Source organism: Asparagus officinalis, chromosome 6 (assembly GCF_001876935.1).
Source record: "Asparagus officinalis chromosome 6, Aspof.V1, whole genome shotgun sequence".
NCBI lineage: Eukaryota > Viridiplantae > Streptophyta > Magnoliopsida > Asparagales > Asparagaceae > Asparagus > Asparagus officinalis.
Genome location: NC_033799.1, coordinates 58845943 through 58864685, shown reverse-complemented (window position 1 = coordinate 58864685; position 18743 = coordinate 58845943). Strand labels below are relative to the sequence as shown.

At 40.1% G+C, this 18743-nt stretch overlaps 1 protein-coding gene across 1 annotated transcript; it reads left to right on the top strand.

Annotated features, from left to right (window-relative positions):
• Positions 14289-15915, top strand: LOC109846227 (protein FAR1-RELATED SEQUENCE 5-like). The gene is made up of 3 exons (XM_020415450.1): positions 14289-14485; positions 14576-15739; positions 15831-15915. Exons 1-3 carry the CDS (start codon positions 14289-14291, stop codon positions 15913-15915), a joined length of 1446 nt encoding a protein of 481 aa, XP_020271039.1.

Sequence of the window (18743 nt, the reverse complement as noted above, 5' to 3'; positions counted from 1 at the left end):
AAGGAGCCTGCTAGGATTTCGGGAGGGGGCAAAGAGCGAGTAGATCCCCTTCTTCAATCTCTGGCAGGCGAGGCCGGTGCAGGGCAAGAGGACATCCGTTGGCATTTTCGTCATTGTATCTCAGAGCTTGATCCCTAAGTCTGGGAGAAGTCTAGGGTCTTGCTGGTAGGAGAGCCATTGCATCCCTGTTCTCCCTGGAGGGAGTTGCCAGAGGGAGGCCGGTTTGTCGCAGAGCAGCCTCTCGATAAAGAGAGCTCAGTATTGGGGTCAAAAACTACCCAAATCCAGACTGTCCAATAGTTTTCCCTCCTGAAGAATGAGGGGTTTTTGCGGGAGATGCCTAGCATCGACTTGCACTTGGCCCTCAAGAGTTACTTTGTCTAGGGGACACTGCTAGAGTCAGAGCTATTTAACCGACTCACCTATATGCACAACTCCCCTCCTGAGTTGGCGGAGTTGATTAGGGAGAAATTAGTCAGGGAGGAGGCTGAGAAGAGGGTTGCCACCTTGGAGGTCGAGCTTAACAACATCGAGGCAAGGTGGCAACAAGAGGTGGATGCAATGGAAAAGCTTCTTAAGGGGTTCTAACCCTATGGCGCTAAGCAAACGGCTTCCATTGAGAAGCTCCAAGGTGAGGTGGCCTAGCTGAAGGGGGAGGTCGGCCACCTTTAGTAGGGAATCTCTAAGCAGTACGATCACCTGACTATTTTAAAGGGGGAGCTTGAGTCCGAGAGGTGCCTCAAGGCGAAGGCCGAGGAGGATGCTCAAATGAGTAATCTTTCAGTCAAGCAACTAAGGTGAGACCATGAGGAGGAGTGGTCGACTCATTAGGCATCCATGATAATAGACAAGGACCTGGAGGATTGGCTCGCTCGCCTGGACTTGGAGCAGTACCAGGAAAAAGTAATCAACGATTGGCACTAGGGCGCCTTAGGTAAAACTGAGATGGCCTTGGCTTGTAAGGCTAGCGTCGACTACCTGCCTCCCTTCTCCCTCTAGCTCTTAGCCTGCGCCTAATCACCTTTATCCTCCCAGACTCTCTTGCTGCCTTGACCTCCTGAAGGAGATCGAGGTGAGTGGAGGGGGGTTAGAATTGGTGTTGGACGACGACAATGACAAGTCGAAGGACATCCCTGGAGAAGATCCTTCCACTTTCTCTTTTGCTGCTCCATCCCCAAAGCCCCAACATAGGACCTCCCGAGCCCCACTCCCGGATATGGTCGAGAGCTCTGAGGTATTATATCTTTTTCTTTTCTTTTCGTAAATATCAACATGCATTTTGTAAATATTGACATGGATATTGTAATGAAATTTGTAATAAAGTTTGAGGTTAGGAATAAAGATTTAGACTTTGCTCTCATTTTGGAGTATACCTTCATTTATTCCTTATTTCTGCTCTGTTAGCTTATAGATGTTGTTCATATTTGAGAGAACAAGTGTTAATTATTGTGAGTAGGTCGTGTTAGGATAACCCGAGTGTTGAAGAGTCGAGATGACTGGCTCTTTTAATGCCTCTTGTTGGCGAGATGTCCGGGTCTTTTTATTGATGAAGACTCGCAAGTTGAAGTGCCTAGGCCTTTTTACCAAAGTCTACCGAACGATTGAACTCCATACCTTGAGTTTACTCATTATGACACTAAGGTCTTAGGGTACTACCTTGTACTTAATGAGGGTGCCAAGCTCTTTTCGATAAAGTGACAACCTGAAGGTTGGGTGTCTAGGACTTACGTAGACGCCTACGTCTTTTCAACAAAATGACAACCCTAAGGTTGGGTGCCCAGGACTTATGTAGATGCCTACATTTTTTAATAAAATGACAACCCTGAGGTTGGATGCGGAGGAGTTACATAGAAGCCTGAGTCCTTTGGCAAATAGACAACCCTGAGGTTGGGTGGCTAGGACTTACGTAGACGCCTAGGTCTTATAGCCCTGCCATAATAGTCGAGTGGCAAATATGGAAATCGACCATATGGTGAGTGTGCATTGGGTTTACCCTTAGATGGCACAAAAGGCTTAGAATTCGTACATGGATTGGGAACTACGAGAGTGTGAAACAAGAGTTAATTTCAAATAAGATTTTCATTAATAATAAATGAAACTATTTACAAAATTATTGAAATATCTTCGCAAGTGCTCAATATTCTAAGGATGTTGTAGGACTCTCCCGTCTGGGGCCCTTAGTTGATAGGTGCTTACTCGTAGCTCTTCTAGGACTGTGTGTGAGCCTTCACAGTTGAGAGCTAGCTTGCCTCTCTGGGTGTCTTTGTTGAAAATAGCTTTGTGGAGGACAAGACCTCCAGCATTGAATCTCCTTGGCCAGATCTTGCTGTTGTAGTAGTGAGTGATTCATTGCTGATTGGTAACCTGGGTGTGGAGTGCTTTCTCTCAGGTCTCATCTAGGAGATCAAGCCTAATCTTAAGCCCTTGCGGTTCAAGTTATCATCAAAATGCTGTAGTCGGATGGTTGGCATGCCTACTTCAACTGGAGTGACTACCTCGACGCCATAAGCTAGCTTGAATGGACTCTCCCAGGTTGAGTTCTTCTGAGTGGTGCGGTAGGACCAGAGGATACCATGCAACTCTTTAACCTAGTTTCTTACCACGACATACACCTTCTTCTTCAACGCTTGAAGGATGCATTTGTTGGCATCCTCTACAAGTCTATTGGATTTGGAGTGGGCGACTAAGGAGAACTTGAGGTGAATGTTCTGCGGAAGCCTCCGCTATCTTATTGAGTGTCGTTATCAGTCATGAAGGACCGGGGCATACCAAAATAGCAGAAGATGGACTTCCATACAAAACTTGTGATGTTACTCTCACCAATTTTGGCCAGTGGTTTAGCCTCAATCCATTTGGTGAAGTAGTCGATCGCCACAATGAGAAACTTCTTCTGTCCTGAAGCTAGGGGAGAGAACCCAACAAATCTACCACCATTGAACAAAAGGTATGGGAATCAGGATGGAAGTTAGTTTAGTGGTCGCTGCTTGTAGGATGATGAGAAAAACTAGCACTTCTTACATTGATAGACGAGTCACCTTGACTCGGCCAATTTGGTAGGCCAGTATTACTATTGGCGGATGACTTTCTACGCAAGGGTTTCACCCTAGGATAGTTTCCACATGTGCCCTCATGAATCTCCCTGAGAACATAGCTGGCCTTCGGTGGCCGAAGACATCGTAGATAGGGTCCTACACTGCTGCTTGAGTATGACATCCGATAGAGCTATCCATCGATCAAGAGATAGCGGCGAGAGTTTCTTGTAGATGCCTGGCTTCGATAGGATCTTCAGGAAAGATACACTGTGTTAGATAGAGAGCAATAGGATCCAACCAATAGGACATGATAGGTGTCTCGATCTCTATGATGGTCTATGGTGACTTGGAGATGCTGGGTCACTCGAGGGTGTTGGTGTAGATAGGCCCCGAGGTGATTCTTGAGCTTGTCGACCCAAGCTTGGAGAGGGCATCTGCTCGGGCATTGAGAGCGCGGGGGACATGAGCTATTTTAAAATCCAAGAAACTAGTTAAAAGATCCTTAACAACTTTGAGATATAAGGCCATCCTCGGATCTTTAGCTGCATATCGTCCATTCACCTGATGGATGACCAACTAGGAGTCAGTCAAGATGTAGAGATGATAAGCCTTTAACACTTGGGTCATTCGAAGGCTAGCAAGAAGAGCCTCATATTCAACTTCATTGTTTGAGGCTGAGAAGTCAAAAGAAATGGATTGCTCGTGCGTCAACGTATCGGGGCTGAGCTGGACCACACCTGCTCCACTGTCAGCTTTTCTGGAGGACCCATCCACCTTCAACAACCACCATGAGGTGAATTCGGGTGAATCATGTTCTAGAGTGATGGATCTATGGAACAGATTCTTAGATTGTAGGAGGTATTAGAGGCCCTGGTTGAATTAACAACAAAGGTGTGTCTAGCTCGTCGCCTAGCGAGGTCGACTCAATCAGGAAGTCGGCCAAGGCTTGAGCCTTGATTGTCATCCTAGGTTCGAACTACACATCATGCTTGCTGAGTTTGACTACCTAGGTGACCATCCTCCCAGAGGTTGTAGGGCTACCCAACACTTTCTTCAAAGGTAGACTTGTCCGCACAATTATGGCATGGGCCTAGAAGTAAGGGCGAAGTCTCCTCCTAGTGGTAATGAGGGTAAAGGTAGCCTTTTCTATGAGGGGGTAATTGAGCTTGCCCACTCTTAGAATTTTTCTCACATAGTAAACATGCTTTTTAATGTTCTCCTCTTCTCAAATAAGGATGGAGCTAACGACTTCGAAAGAGACGGACATGTTTAGGTACAATGTCTCTCCCCATATAGACTAGCTTAGCAGTGGCTTGACACTTAATTAGGCCTTGATATCCTAAAAAGATGCACTACATTTAACCGTCCATGTCATGCTCCTTCAAGTTCTTGCTTACCCTTAGAGTTTTGAAGAATGGGAGGCTCCTCTCTACAGATTTGGAGAGGTATTGACCCAGTGCCACTATCTTTCTATTCAGCTTCTGGATATCCTTCAAGGTGCATAGCTCGGGCAATCGCTTTATGGTAGCTTTATCTTCTTGGGGTTGATCTCTATGCCTCTCTGGGTGATCATGAACCTCATGAACTTTACCGATTGCACACCAAAGGCACATTTGGTGGGATTGAGCTTTATTTAGTAGCGACAGAGGGTAGAGAAGGTCTCCTCCAGGTCGGATATGTGGGCCGACACTTGTTTTGACTTCACCAGCAGGTCGTTCATATAAACTTCTAGATTGCGGCTGATCTGGTGCTTGAAGACCTTGTTGACAATCTTTGATATATGGCTCTGGAGTTCTTCAGTCTGAATGGCATCATCTTGTAACATTATGTCCTTTTGTTAGTGATGAAGGAGGTCTTCTCCTGATCATGCTCTGCCATGAAGATCCGGTTGTAGTTGGAAAAGGCGTCCATGAAGCTAAGCAGCTCATGCCCTACACTCTCATCAACTAGCTAATCGATTCGGGGTAGGGGATAGCTATCCTTGGGGCATGCTCTGTTGAGGTAGGTGAAGTCCATGCACACCCTCTATTTGTTCAGCGCCTTCTTCACTAACACTACATTAGCAAGCCATTTTGGGTGTTGGACATCCTGGATGAAACTCGCTTTGAGGAGCCGTTCTACTTCATCGGTAGCTGCCTTCTGTCGCTTAGGTCTGAGATGTCTCTTCTTTGGTTGCATAGGCTTAATGTGCCTGTTGATAGTCAGCTCGTGGCTTATCACTTTACGGGGAACCCTTTGCATATCTTTGGGTCCCTAGGTGAACACATTAGCGTTTGCTTGCAAGAACTCTGTCAATGCTCCTCACAAGGGATCGACTAGGCTAGACATAATCTTGATCATCTTCTATCCTTCCAGGTCTATTGGTGGTATCTCCTGAAGATCTTCCACCGGTGTCGTCCTCCACCACCCCGTTGCTTTCTCTAATTAGATACAGACTTTCCCAATAGGCAAGGCATCTTGCATGTCCTTACCCTTAGTCAAGAGCAGGTAACAGGACTTAGCCTCTTGCTGATTGCTCCTGACAACTCTGACTCCATTAGGAGTCAAGAACTTCATCATCTGGTGAAAAGTTGAAGGAACGGCCCACAGAAGAAGAAGGGCAGTTCGACCCAAAATGACACTGTGGGCTAACTTGAGGTTCATCACCAGGAAATTGGACTTGAACAGTGGATTGCCTAGGATACTCCCTGACTATTAGGGGGAGAGTAATCATCCCTTCTAGCAAAAGACAGTGGCTGGTGAATTCGATGAGGTGGCCTCTATAGGGGAGCAGGCGAGATTTTTTGATGCCCATCTAGTTGAAAACATCGACATACAAGATGTCCACCAAGCTCCCTGTGTTGACCATGATCCGCTTCACCTAGTAGCCATAAATCCCTACTATTATGATGATAAGGTCATCATAAGGTATCTCAATGCCTTGTAGGTCGGTGTCCCTAAAAGATATGGGCTCCTCCGCCTTCGTCCTTTTGTCTCTTTGGTCGACCCGCAATGCCCTCTTAGCATATATCTTTTGGGTATTGTTGGACGAACCTCCAACAGTGAGACCGCCACTAATCATGTTGATGACCCCTTTATGATTGGGCTCTAGGGGTCGACTATCTTGGCGCGTTCGAGGACTAGGCGATCGCGAGTGGGATCTCTTATCCACCTTGGATAAGGCAGCTTTCCTACAGCCTCTCTAAGAGATGAGGTTCTTCAAGTACCCTCTCTCAATCAGATCCTTGATGTCCCTCTTCAGAATATGACATTCATTAGTGAGGTGGTCGTGATCCTTCTGATAGCGGAAAAACTACCTAGTGTCTCGGTTCCATGGATTTGACCTCATCTGAGGAGTAGGCTCCTTGAGATGTCTCTACTTTTGGACCATGGTGAGAGCTTTGGTGAGGGAGGTATTGAAGATAGTGAGAGTAGATTTTGGTGCCAAGTCCCTCTATCGGTCCCTCCTGTTGGACCAATTGGAGCGGGAGTCGACTCTTGGAGGGTCTCTTAGCCACTCTTGCCTCGCAGGAGGGGGGCCTCTAGCCGACTCTTGTGTCAGCGCCACCCTACTGCTGGAGTCGTCGGGGCAAGTGGTGCTAGTGCTGAAGTCATGTGGGGAGGTCTCTGTGGCCCTAGCTGCTGCCTTATAAGTTCGGGCATCCTCCATATCCATGTACCCGTGAGCTTTTTCCATTGGTTGCTCATAATTGGCGACTGGCTTCTTAGCAAGCGAGTCGACCAAGTTGTTGCTCTACAAACCGGCTACAACACACTGCCTTGTCATTGACCTCCAGCCTCTTCGCCTGAAACCTCTTCGGGCCCCTGCCTCATCTGAATCAACACATGAAGGGGCAGCTTCTGCTTGGTGTCATTTAGAAACTGATTGATGAATTTTTGGCTGGGTTGTTGGAAGCTACTAATGGATTTTTTTTTCATGAGCATTCCACCAGAGCTTGACACTCCTCGAAAGAGTGATGAGGAAGCATTGACAAATGACCGTTTTTTATGCTTGGATCATGCTCATCACATTATAGTATTCTGAACATGCTCGGAGAGGTCTCCCTCACCATTATACTTCTCCACGTGAGGTATCTTGAACTTCTCACATGGGGCACTCACAAGGTCATCTGAAAGAGGAATGTTCCCCATAATAGCTTCTACGATCGGTTTGTACACCCAATCGTATCCACAGGCCCCTATGGTAGCAGAAGGGGCTGGAGAAGCACGGTGATGGGGGAGATTCCTAGAGACTGCTCTCGTAGTGCATCTCCTAAGGTGACCAGGGTTAGGACTCTCGCCGGTGATTTCTCAATAAGAATGAAGACGTCGGCAAGGCTCTCTGAGGCGAGTCGATCGATGAGGTGGCGGGGTCACGTACTCAATGTGATCCCTCAACTGCTTTGCAGCAACATGAGGAGTCCGAGGTAGGACTACTCATTGTGCTCTGGAAGGAGGGTGAATCTTCGACTGCAGGTCTCCAGAAGGTGGGGGGATAGCTGAGGTAGCTCACTGCGGCTATGGAAACCTGCTGAGAAGTTCGTTAGTAAAGTTAGCGAATTACTGTTGAAGAGATTGAGAAATATGATGAGCTATTTTTTCAAGCTGAGTTTGATAGTTCTGGTGTGGTTCTATTGGGTGAGACTGGTCAACCCTATCTTTAGAACCAGGCATGTTTTCTTGAAAAAGAAAGTGGCCCCACAGTGGGTGCCAAACTGATGAAGTTAATGATCACACAGTCATTAAAAATGGTTGGATGGGGGTGAGATTGATGAGGGGCCACTTCCTTCCCTAAATATTCAGTTCTGAGTTGAGTGGCTAAAACCTACACAAGTAGAAACTCGTGAATGGACCAAGACTGGTTCCCCCGTGGTTCCTTCAACAATCAAGTCAGCTGGTAAACTTGAGTGGGGAATATGAAGAACTATCAGAGTTGTTGAGTGTGCAATATAATTAGCAGATACTCAAGAGTAAAAAGTATCAAAAAGTCCTTTCTTGTTAAGACTTGTACCTCTATTTATAATAGTGCGGGAAGGGTAGAATGGACACTTCGATCGAACATAGGATGACAGTGAAGAAGTATGGGCTGGAGGGTGTGTCACCACCTACTTTACATGTTCCGGTCGGCTAGTGAAGGAGAGATCACTTCAGCATTAAAATAAGATATGATCTATAGCATGGCAGTGCTGACATGGTATGATGAGTCATGAAGACTATCGGGGCTACAGATATGATGTGTCTACCAAACATTAAATGCTACACCGACGTGCTATCAATGGGAGAAGCTCGAGGCTGTAGTTATCCTCTAGCTTTGCTAAGAAGTAACGCTTTTTGAGTCATCTCATGAGGTGTCGAATAATTGGTAGAGTGGGCTCGTTGCGAGTCGTTTTCAACAAGAGAACTGATAACTACTGCCATTCGTGTCGACATAAGGAAATGTCGACTTGACGGGTCAAGTATGTCGGGATCCTTAGCTATTTTAACACTCAATCTAACTTGTGTGGTGCATGCAGGGGGACACCTATCTATAGCTAGCAAAGCGCAGTATTTTGATGGATAAAAACACCATAACACTTTCGAAATAGCCCAGTGTCTCTAAGGGTACAATGACTACACTTGATCATGAGTGATCATCAATAAGGGTACACATATCAAGGCAGCAGGGATCCATCCTTTGACCTCCTTATATCTGATCTAAGCACACTTCATATTGCAACGTGCTATGGTATTCCTTCTCTCTCCTTGAATGCATACATCATTAAATGGATACTATACAAACCTAAATTTCATCACTTTGTGATGAATTTGTCTAGCCATCCTACTTCACAATATGCTTGGGATTTCCTAACAAGCCCGCACCTTGTGCACTAATTCAGTCCGCTAGTCAAGCTGCTGGTAAATAGATAAAGTAAACTTGGGGTTCTTCAATTCAGTCACTTCAACATATAAATATACATGAATCTCATACTGACCCAATCAGGGCAACCATAAAGTGCTCCCATTGTCATCGCACCTAGTACAATAGTGTTGTCAAAGCTCCAAGCCAAATGACATTTAACACTCCGTCTCAGCTTTGACAACTATACAGTTCGGAAATAGAACTCTTGTGTGATAAGAGTTCCTACCTACTGATATAGCTTTCTAGTTGTGCATCCAGTGGCCTTTGTGTACCCTGTATGCATCATACACAAAAATACTCCATGCCAAATAAATCAAGCATTTATAATACATAAGCAATTTTAGGTATGCATATAGATGAGAAAATGACAATCAAATCAAACATAATGTCTTATAAAGTTGTCATCTGTAATATGAGATATTAACTAAAATGAAAGATTGCCACCAAAGACGCAGCCTCTAAGAGTCATATGTTCTACGCTAAGAGCTTCTCAGCTATTCTCTTTATCAGTAGATTCCTGATCATCTAATCTCATACGGATACTCTCCAACACAACCTCCTCCTCCTCTTCTTAACAAAGTGGTAGCCAATCTAGATTTCATTTGATTTCCCAAACTTATTTTGGTCTTTCGAATAGCTAACAGTTGACATGCTATCACAATATAGAATCAAACCATTCTCTACATGTCGAACTACAACCAAATTCTAAGAGAATCTACACAATGAGGTTGCCTCCAATGCTATAGTTTATATCGCCACATATTCTATTGTAAGTGGAAAAGGTTTTACACTACTTGATCTTACTAATCTAAGAAATGACCCTACCATTTAGTAAGAAAAAATAACTAGAAGTAAACACTTGTTCATCCAGATCGCTTGACCAGTCGGCATCTAGATATATTTGTAGGAGAGTGTCCTTTCTACCAAAGCACAATGCATAAATACAGTCTCAATTAAATAGTAAGCATCCTCTTGATTCATCCTAGTGAGTTATACTAGGATTGGATTGATGCCTACTGATCAATCCTACTACAAGGAATGCATCTAGTTTGTATGCATACATGACTACCAACTACACTCTAAAAGGGTTAATCAACATTCACTTCTTATCTACTTTAGTGTTGGGACATTGCCCTAAATTTAGAGCATGACTCTTAGCAATTGGTGTCCTGATAATCTCCACGATGTGCCAAGCCATCAATATGTCATCGTCATACAATGATAATATCTCAAACTCTTATTAGCTCTGGGTAGGTAGACACAATTATCCTCATCGATCATTATAAAACTATAGTCCAATATTATCTCATATAACCAATAAACACTACACTTTGGAACACTGTTTCAAGCCACTAGTAGATCTCAAATTTAGGATTTTATGCTCAAGTCCATTTGGCTTTCAAATACATACATTGATCCACATAGATCTCCTATTCTAATTATCTAAGAGAAAATATGTCTCTAAGTCCATTAGACTAGTTAAAGATTAATATACACTACAAGAGTCAATTTTATGTGAACAGAGTCACTTCTCATCACTAGAGAAAACGTCTCTTCATAGTTCACCCTACAACTTTAAGTGTACCTTTTCTCTAACAAGTGTGCTCTGCACTACTTGATTATCTTGTCCTACTTTACCTTAAAAATCTATTTACTCTCAATGGTCTTGCGTTCAGTTGGAAGCTTCACCAGGTCCCTGACTTGGCTCTTCTTCATGAATTCAAGCTACCCGTCCATCATTGCCTAGCATCCTCAATTGATTTGAGCTCTAAAATAATATATAGTGCTATCATGAATATTTCCACATTAATATCAACATATCATGCAGGTACTAGTCCATGGGACGATTAATGATCCAGTTTCATATATGACTTTGAGTCATCTAAAGGTATCTTATTACCACAATCCCCAGCTGGTAAAGGAACCATCCTCTTCTATCGCTGGCTTTATGACAATCTCCTCGATCTCATATGAACACAAATCCTAACCTATTTCTCATTAGTACGAGAAATGCTCCTTGAGGAGCTCAACATGCTATAATTCTATCTATCATAGTTTTGTCATAATGCTCACATGTAAACATATCACATGTAGCATCCGGAATTATCATGTAGACATACACTTCTTCCTTATAGGTTCAACTTCTCATACCAATGAGAAGTTGTGTGTGCGTGCGTGCACGCGTGTGAGAGCAATACACCCACACAGGTGTAGTGATCCAACACCGAACCCTTGGTTATCCATGACTTATTGGGTGTGGACTATATTGATCTAGAATGTACATGGTTTAGATTTAGATCTGAATTTAGAATTGTTCATTAGTTTATTAATGATGATTTTGGCTATGAAATAGAAAATTAAGAATTTTATTATGAAAATATATAATATTTCCTTAAAGATTGAATATTTGGCATTAAAAATTTAGTCTTTTAACATATAGGATGTTAGATCTATGAAAAAAACTCATTTTTTGTAAAATTAGTGGGTTAGTTTTTAAATAAATTATGGATTTATTAGAAAAGTTCTTTTGAATTTTTAAAAATTTAGAAAATTGTTTTTTTAAATTTTAAAAAAGGTCGGCCACACCCAACCTCGGGCGCTACTAGCACCAATGATTGCACCTAGGACGCATCGCGAATGGTTAAGATGGTCACAGTAGTGGACACAGCATTGGACACTATCGGCTTCACCGCTCGTAGAGCTGTGAGTGCTCGAAAATAAATGAAGAAAAAAGAAGAAGAAGAAGAGAGTGTAGGGGAATAGGCAGTCGACAGGGACCGGATGGGTTGTCAGAGATCTACAAGCAGACTTCCTAGTATGCCTCTTTAATGTTCAGCCCCCTAATGTTTTGGAAATCCTAAGGATAATTTTAAAAATATAAATTTTTAGTGTTTTTCGGAAAAATTAAAAATTTTATTCAAATTTTTTTTTCAATTTTGGAAAATCTAGGAATTTTAAGATGTCTTTTTAAATTAATATTAAATTCTTTTAGAAACTTATTTTATTTTTTTAATTTCTAAAAATATTATTATTACTACTAAAAAAGTAGAAAATTACTAAGAAAATGTTAAAACAATTCTAGAAAATTCTAAAAATTTATATTTAATGTTTTTCAAGATTTTGAGAAGTTTTTTCAAAATTTTGGAAATTTTTCATGTGAGGCCTACTAGGTTTTATACATGAAACTTTTGTGGATTTTTACTAAAAATTATAATGTATATTACACACACATATATGCATATACATATATACATTGTGTGTAGTCTATGTTAGTGTGTGTGCATGTATGTGTATATATGGAAAAGTATTCCTAAGGTGACACCTTAGATTCTATCTAAGGAAGTACCTCCAAAACTATATTATATGCCAAAAATTTACTTGATCCACTCTATTCATTTCCATTTATATATTTTAGATTATGTATAAATAAAAAATTAGGTATATTAGCTAGTGGTTACTCATACATTAAGTGATTGTAAAATTAACTATTTTACAATAAAATAACTAAAGAGTAATAAAAAAGTATGTGTTAGAAGAATTAAAACATCATATTTTTTGTTTTATAGGTATTTTCAGACATTTAGATTATGATGAATGTAGCAGATCATCAATTTGAGGAGTCTTCACTTCACGTAAAAATCCCCAAATCATCTCGTTCTCTCCCAAAAATCGGCCTCACCCGCGTACGAAGTCCGCCGCCGACGGGAGATCAATACGGCGTCGACCGCCGCCGACGAAGATCCGTCGAACTTCGCCGGGTCTCGTGCTCGAGCCTCAGCCCGCACCCCCGACGAGATCTCGTGCTCGAGCAGTCGAACTTTGCAGGGTCTCTCTGTAGGATCTCTAGTTCGCTCTCTCTCCCAGATCTCGTGCTCTCGCCGTGCCGTCGAACTTCCTCGAGCCGCCGACCTGACGAGATCTCGTGCCCAACTCTCGCCGCCGACGGGATCAGAACTTCGCGATCTCCCTCAAGCCCCAAAACACGGCATCCGACGCTGCAGGTAAAGATCTCCATCAATAATTGTTCAAATCCTTTGATTGTGTAGAAATTATAGGAATTTATGTGTAGAAATTATAGGAATTTATGTCAAATTGATGATAATAATTCATATCAAATTATAGGAATTTATGTCAAATTTATTTACGGTGCTAATTACGTTCCATTGGCGAAATGGTGGGGTTATGGATTCCTCATCTCCGTCGTCAATATTATCATTTGGCTCGGCATTGGGGGTTTCTGGTGGAAGTTTATTGGCTTACGGTGAAGTGTTTCATGATTAAGTCCATCGTGCACTAATTTTTGCTTTGAGCTTAGTATCCCCCATGTTTGTTGTTGGGGAGGCATTGAAATTTCAAAATCAGTTGTTGGATTTTTTGATAGAAATTATAGGATTTTTTGAAATTTCTATATTAGCGGAAAACTTTGTCCCAAGTTCTGAGATAATTTTCTGGTTTTGGTGTTTGTTGGGCTATGTTGCAATTATAGTCTGTAAAATTAAACCAATCACCAATGGTTTGTTTGGATACTATGTTTTTGTGTATTTGACCTGTAACTTCGTTTTTATATAGGTCGATTACAATTTTTTTGAGAAATGGAAAACTTGAATGACGATAGTTTGATATATACTCCTCAAGTATCAGATGAGTTAAGGCCAAAAAAGGGGCAAGAATTTGACACAATTGATGATGTTGTGACATTCTACAATACTTATGCAAAAACAGCTGGGTTTAGTGTAAGGGCTTGGACTACTCAGAAAGAGCCGGGAAGTGGTGAAATAAGAAGGAAGGAGTATGTTTGTTTTAAACAAGGAAAATCTTCAAGAATCGCGGATGTTGAAAATAAAAGACGTCGAGGAAGCTTAGCAGAGGATTGTCATGCCAAAATTGTAGTTTTAAAATCAAACTCCGGAAAATACATTGTTACTGGTTTTAATGAGGAGCACAGCCACCCTCTATCAACGCCATCAAAGGTTCATCTTTTAAGGTCCCACCGTAACGTTTCAGCCACAACAAAGTCTTTAAGTAAACAGCTCTCCATGGCGAATATACCTCAGCATCAACAATTTAGTTTTCTTGGAGTACAATCTGGAGGTATAGAAAATATTGGGTGCACTCAAAGAGATTTGTATAATCATGAAAGAGATATATGTGCTGATATGAAGGGGCATGATGGTGAAATGTTTTATGATTATTTAAAATTATAACAAGGAAAGAATCCCTCGTTTACTTTTCAAATTGAGGCCGATGAGGAACAAAAGATTACTCGTTGTTTTTAGTCTGATGCAACTTCAAGGCGGGCTTACAGTTTTTTCGGTGATGTTGTAATCTTTGATACCACTTATAACACTAATCGATATGGCCTAATATTTGCACCAATAATGGGGGTTAACAATCATGGTCAGACAATTCTTTTTGCTTGTGGATTTTTAAATCATGAGATCGTTGATGATTTTGTATGGTTATTTAATCAGTTTTTTGCAAGTATGCCTGGTGGTGCCCCAAAGATGATTATTACCGATCAAGATCCAGCTATGACTAAGGCATTTCCTCTTGTTCTTCCAAATACTTTTCACAGGTAATATAGTTTGTATACATTGTCTTTCTTTCAAATAATATTTATATACATTGTCTATTTTTTTAACACTTTAGAAATTTCTTTTGACAGGTATTGTAGTTGGCATATATTAATGAAGTTTTCTGAGAAAATTGATGCAGTGAAGTATAGTGTTTATAAGAGTGAGTTTTCGGCTTGCATTTGGAAATCGGAGACTCCTGAAGAATTTGATTTACAATGGAAAAGTCTGATTAAGAAGAGTGGGTTAGATGAAAACAAATGGTTGCAAGACCAATATGAACTTCGGTCTAGATGGATTCAAGCATATGTTAATCACGTATTCTTAGCTGACATGTCAAGGAGTCAACTAGCAGAAAGTGGACATGCATTTTTCAAGAAATTTGTTTTGAAGAATAATTCATTAGTGGATTTCATGATTCAGTTTGATAGGGGAGTAGTGCTCCAACATCACGAGGAGTTGATGGCCGATCACAAAGAAGTAATTGAGAAACCTAAACTTGGAATAAATCATGACTTTTTGGAGCAAATGGTCGATATTTACACGAATGAGATGTATTACAAGTTTGAGGCTGAAGTGTGTGATAGCTTTAACTACAAGTTGCAATGTGTTAGGGAAATTGACAATCACTATGTGTATCAAATTCAAAGAAAGAAGCATGTAGCAAGTAAAGTCCGCGAAATCGTTTATGACAAGGACTTGGATTTGGTTTCTTGTAGTTGTAAAAAGTTCGAAAGTGCCGGAATCCCATGTACGCACATTATCTCATATTGGATGAAGTTTGATGCTGAAATATTGCCCGATAAATACATCTTAAAGAGGTGGACTAAGTCTGTAAAATCAGAGATAGTGATTGATAATAAAGGCATGCTGGTAACCTCTGACAATTCTTATCTTTTATTGCGGAGTCAATTTATCCAATCATCTTTGGATTTAGTTAACAAGTCCCTCGTATGTGAAGAAACAAGGACGATGTTTACCGATGGTTTGCGTAGCATTAATGAGCAAATAAGTCAATTTCTTAGTAGCCATATGATAGGTGATAGTGATGGTACTAGTGCGCATGGTTCTTGCACTTTTCAAAATAGTTTCAATGAACCCAATCAAGTGCGAGCAAAGGGGTTCGGCAAAAGGTTGAAAGGAGGAAAAGAGAAAGCAATGGCAAGAGTTAAGAATAAAAGAGAGAGACGTTGTCACGGTTGTGGTAAAGTAGGCCAATCACATGATAAGCAAAATTGTCCAGCACTCACAAATCCGTAAGTAATAATTCTTTTATTCTTTATGTTGTCTTATTTTTCACATTCTAGTATTTCTCTTGATGTATATATATTTTTTAACATAATGTAGGTCTTCTACATGCGTTGATGTGAATTTGCAAGAGGGTAATGAGATATCAAGTGAAGATGGGGAGGATGTGAATCTTTCTGAATGAACCCGAGGAGTGGTGCAGAAATTTGTTTTAACAAGAAGTAAGCCCCTTTATACTCAATTCTTTATCTTTTCATAATAACAGACATAGGCTAAGTGTATAAAAACAAATGACTTATTCATTGCATTGGCTGTTGTGTACAGAAGTTGTTGTTGCAAGTTGTTGATGCAGCAGCTGTTAAGGGCAGAGGTTGATGGTTGAAAAGCTGTTGATGCAGCAGCAAAAAGTGGGGATGCCTTTCAAAATGTTGATTATTGCTGTTATGGTTTGTTGATGTAACTTGTAAGGATTGTTGAAAAGCTGTTAATTTTTCCACAGTAGCTGCTCATGTTTATTAGCACAGTCTGCAGTGTACCTCTTGTAACTTATTGTATCACTATTACAGGTGAAAAATGCACGTAACAAGAAAAAGATGTTTTTGGGTGTATAATGTGTAGCATGTTCTTTTACTGTGAGTTTGAGGTTGATGGTGAACTTGCTTGCTCTTATTTGCGCCGGTATATCACAATGTGTAGCATGTTTTTGGGTGTGTAGATATTTTTTTTATTTTAGCCTTGTTTTCATCCTGTGGCATAGGTCATTTGAGCACAGTCCAGCAATATGTTAAGAGGCGGAACAGTTGGCCAATTCCTAAACTTAATGTATAAACAGTTCTGTTAATATTGTAGCATTCAAAAATACAATGTATCATCCGCATGTTTTATCAAAAGTGTCAATGATTGCCTAGGTACTTTGGGACTACTGATCTTCAAAGATCCAGTTTGATTACTGAGGGCAGGAAATGAACTCATTTCTGTCTACATTTAAACAACAACAGTTAAACATTTAACTTTTCATTGCATTAGCCGATGACAATTGTTAAAACAACAGCAGTTAAACAACAACAGTTACAAAGTCTTGTTTCATTCCCACAAATCGTTTACATCACATAATTTCTTTCATGGCCAAACAAAAAGACAACAAAAAAGCTATAATAGTTAGCCATTTCCACAACACTTTTTCACGTACAACAACCAACTCACGAGCCTCTGGTGGGGCAATGACGAATGGTTTTTGTTCAATTGATGAAATCATGCACCAGCCCAAAAATGAACCGATTTTGGATTTCTACCTACAATACCTTACTCGTGGGATCAATAAATTTTTATACTATAACTTGATAGTTGTGCACTTGCAACTTTTGATTATCATTTATGCCCTATCAAGTTTTTGGTACTGTTACCGAGTAATAGTGCTTATAAGTACGATTTTATTTATTTTGGTGATTTAACTTGTGTGTTTTCTTATGAAGGAACCACTTAGAGATTGAAGATTAAGGATTGGAGATCGAGGATTTAAAGATTTGCGTGTGGTAACTCTTCTTTCTAATATTTTCAATTCCACCCTTTTAGTTAGTTTCGCACAATTAGAGACAATTAGAATCTTAAAAAAAAAGATTTTATTTTTGTCAACCATAATAAAATTCATCCTCCACTTGGACATTTACTAGCAAGATAATAAATTCAAACAAGAGCTCTCTTTCTCATATTTGTTTGATTGTTAACCCTAATTAAGAAAATATTTCATTTTATCATCTCTTTGTAGTTGCTTTTAATTCCTAGGGTTGCATTGCATATAATAGTAGGAATTTACCAATGTGATTTGAGAATCTTGATTTGACACACACATGAAAACATTCTAAGGATAAAAACCCCCTAATCAAGATAAGGTGAGGTATTTCATCATATTTTCCTTAGCCTAAAAATCACTAATTCTTCACTACACAAACTCAATCCTTTTAAAACTCATTAGACGTTGGCCCCTAAGGATTTAAGCTTATTAAGAAATAAGAAATCACTAAGTGAACCGGTTTAAGTTTACTTAATTTAATTCGTAGCTAAGACAAGGTTTAGGGTTGCATAAAGTACTCCGTTAGAAAGGAGGCACTTAATTGATCTTTGATCTCCCTCTAGTACTATTCTTACCTGGCTAACTGACCGAGTAAAACTTTGATCTTTTCACTAAAGGAGTTTTTGGTTAGGAGCTGGTTTAGTTGAGTCTAGGCTTAACCCTAGAATTTAAAGTGATTGACACAAGTGATTGCATGATTTATTTTAGTTAGGTTTTTCCTTTATTTTTCTCCTTTTTCTCATCATCTTTTTAATCTTTTAGTTTTATTTTTTTTTCTCTTAAAAAAATAACTTTTATTTTTCTTAGAATTTAAAAAAATTATAAAAAATTTTATTTTGGTGTATGCAAACTTGGATTAGGGATAATACCAATCATTTAATCCGTTTTGAACTATTTAAAGAAATGGCCAACACTAATACACCTGTTATTCAAGATATGTGTTATCAAACAAAGAAGGAAATCTCATCTTGCATTAAACTACCTGATAATCATATTTTTGTTATAATTTTATACCATCATTATCTATTTTTAATGAATAAATATACCACTAATAATTGTGTTTATCTTTTAATTATAGGTTAATAAAGAATAAAAGCCCAAGATCACTTCTCTCAACAAAAGCCCTAAAGATTTAATGAAGAATACAATAAAAGCCCAAGATCACTTCTCTCAACAAAAGCCCTAAAGATTTAATGAAGAATACAAGCAACAAGCACAAAAGCCCAAGAAAAATAAATATTCCATCAAGGAACAAATGAAGAAGTTTTGTAAAAAAGGAAACAAATCATGCAATCTGGACATTTCAGTAATGTTTGGTGTTTTGGCCATATCTCTCTCGTATCAACTCAGAATTGACTGAATAAACATTCTATGGAAAATTGAGAATGAGATCTGTAACTTTTGTATTTCTGATATCTTTAAAATCGGAACATATCATGAAC

What these genes read in the sequence shown, in the direction of transcription:
- LOC109846227 (XM_020415450.1), top strand. Translation starts at nt 14,289, where the DNA reads ATGGGGGTTAACAATCATGGTCAGACAATTCTTTTTGCTTGTGGATTT. An exon ending in CTTCCAAATACTTTTCACAG is followed by an intron (nt 14,486 to 14,575) that starts GTAATATAGTTT and finishes TTCTTTTGACAG; the next exon opens with GTATTGTAGTTGGCATATAT. An exon ending in TGTCCAGCACTCACAAATCC is followed by an intron (nt 15,740 to 15,830) that starts GTAAGTAATAAT and finishes AACATAATGTAG; the next exon opens with GTCTTCTACATGCGTTGATG.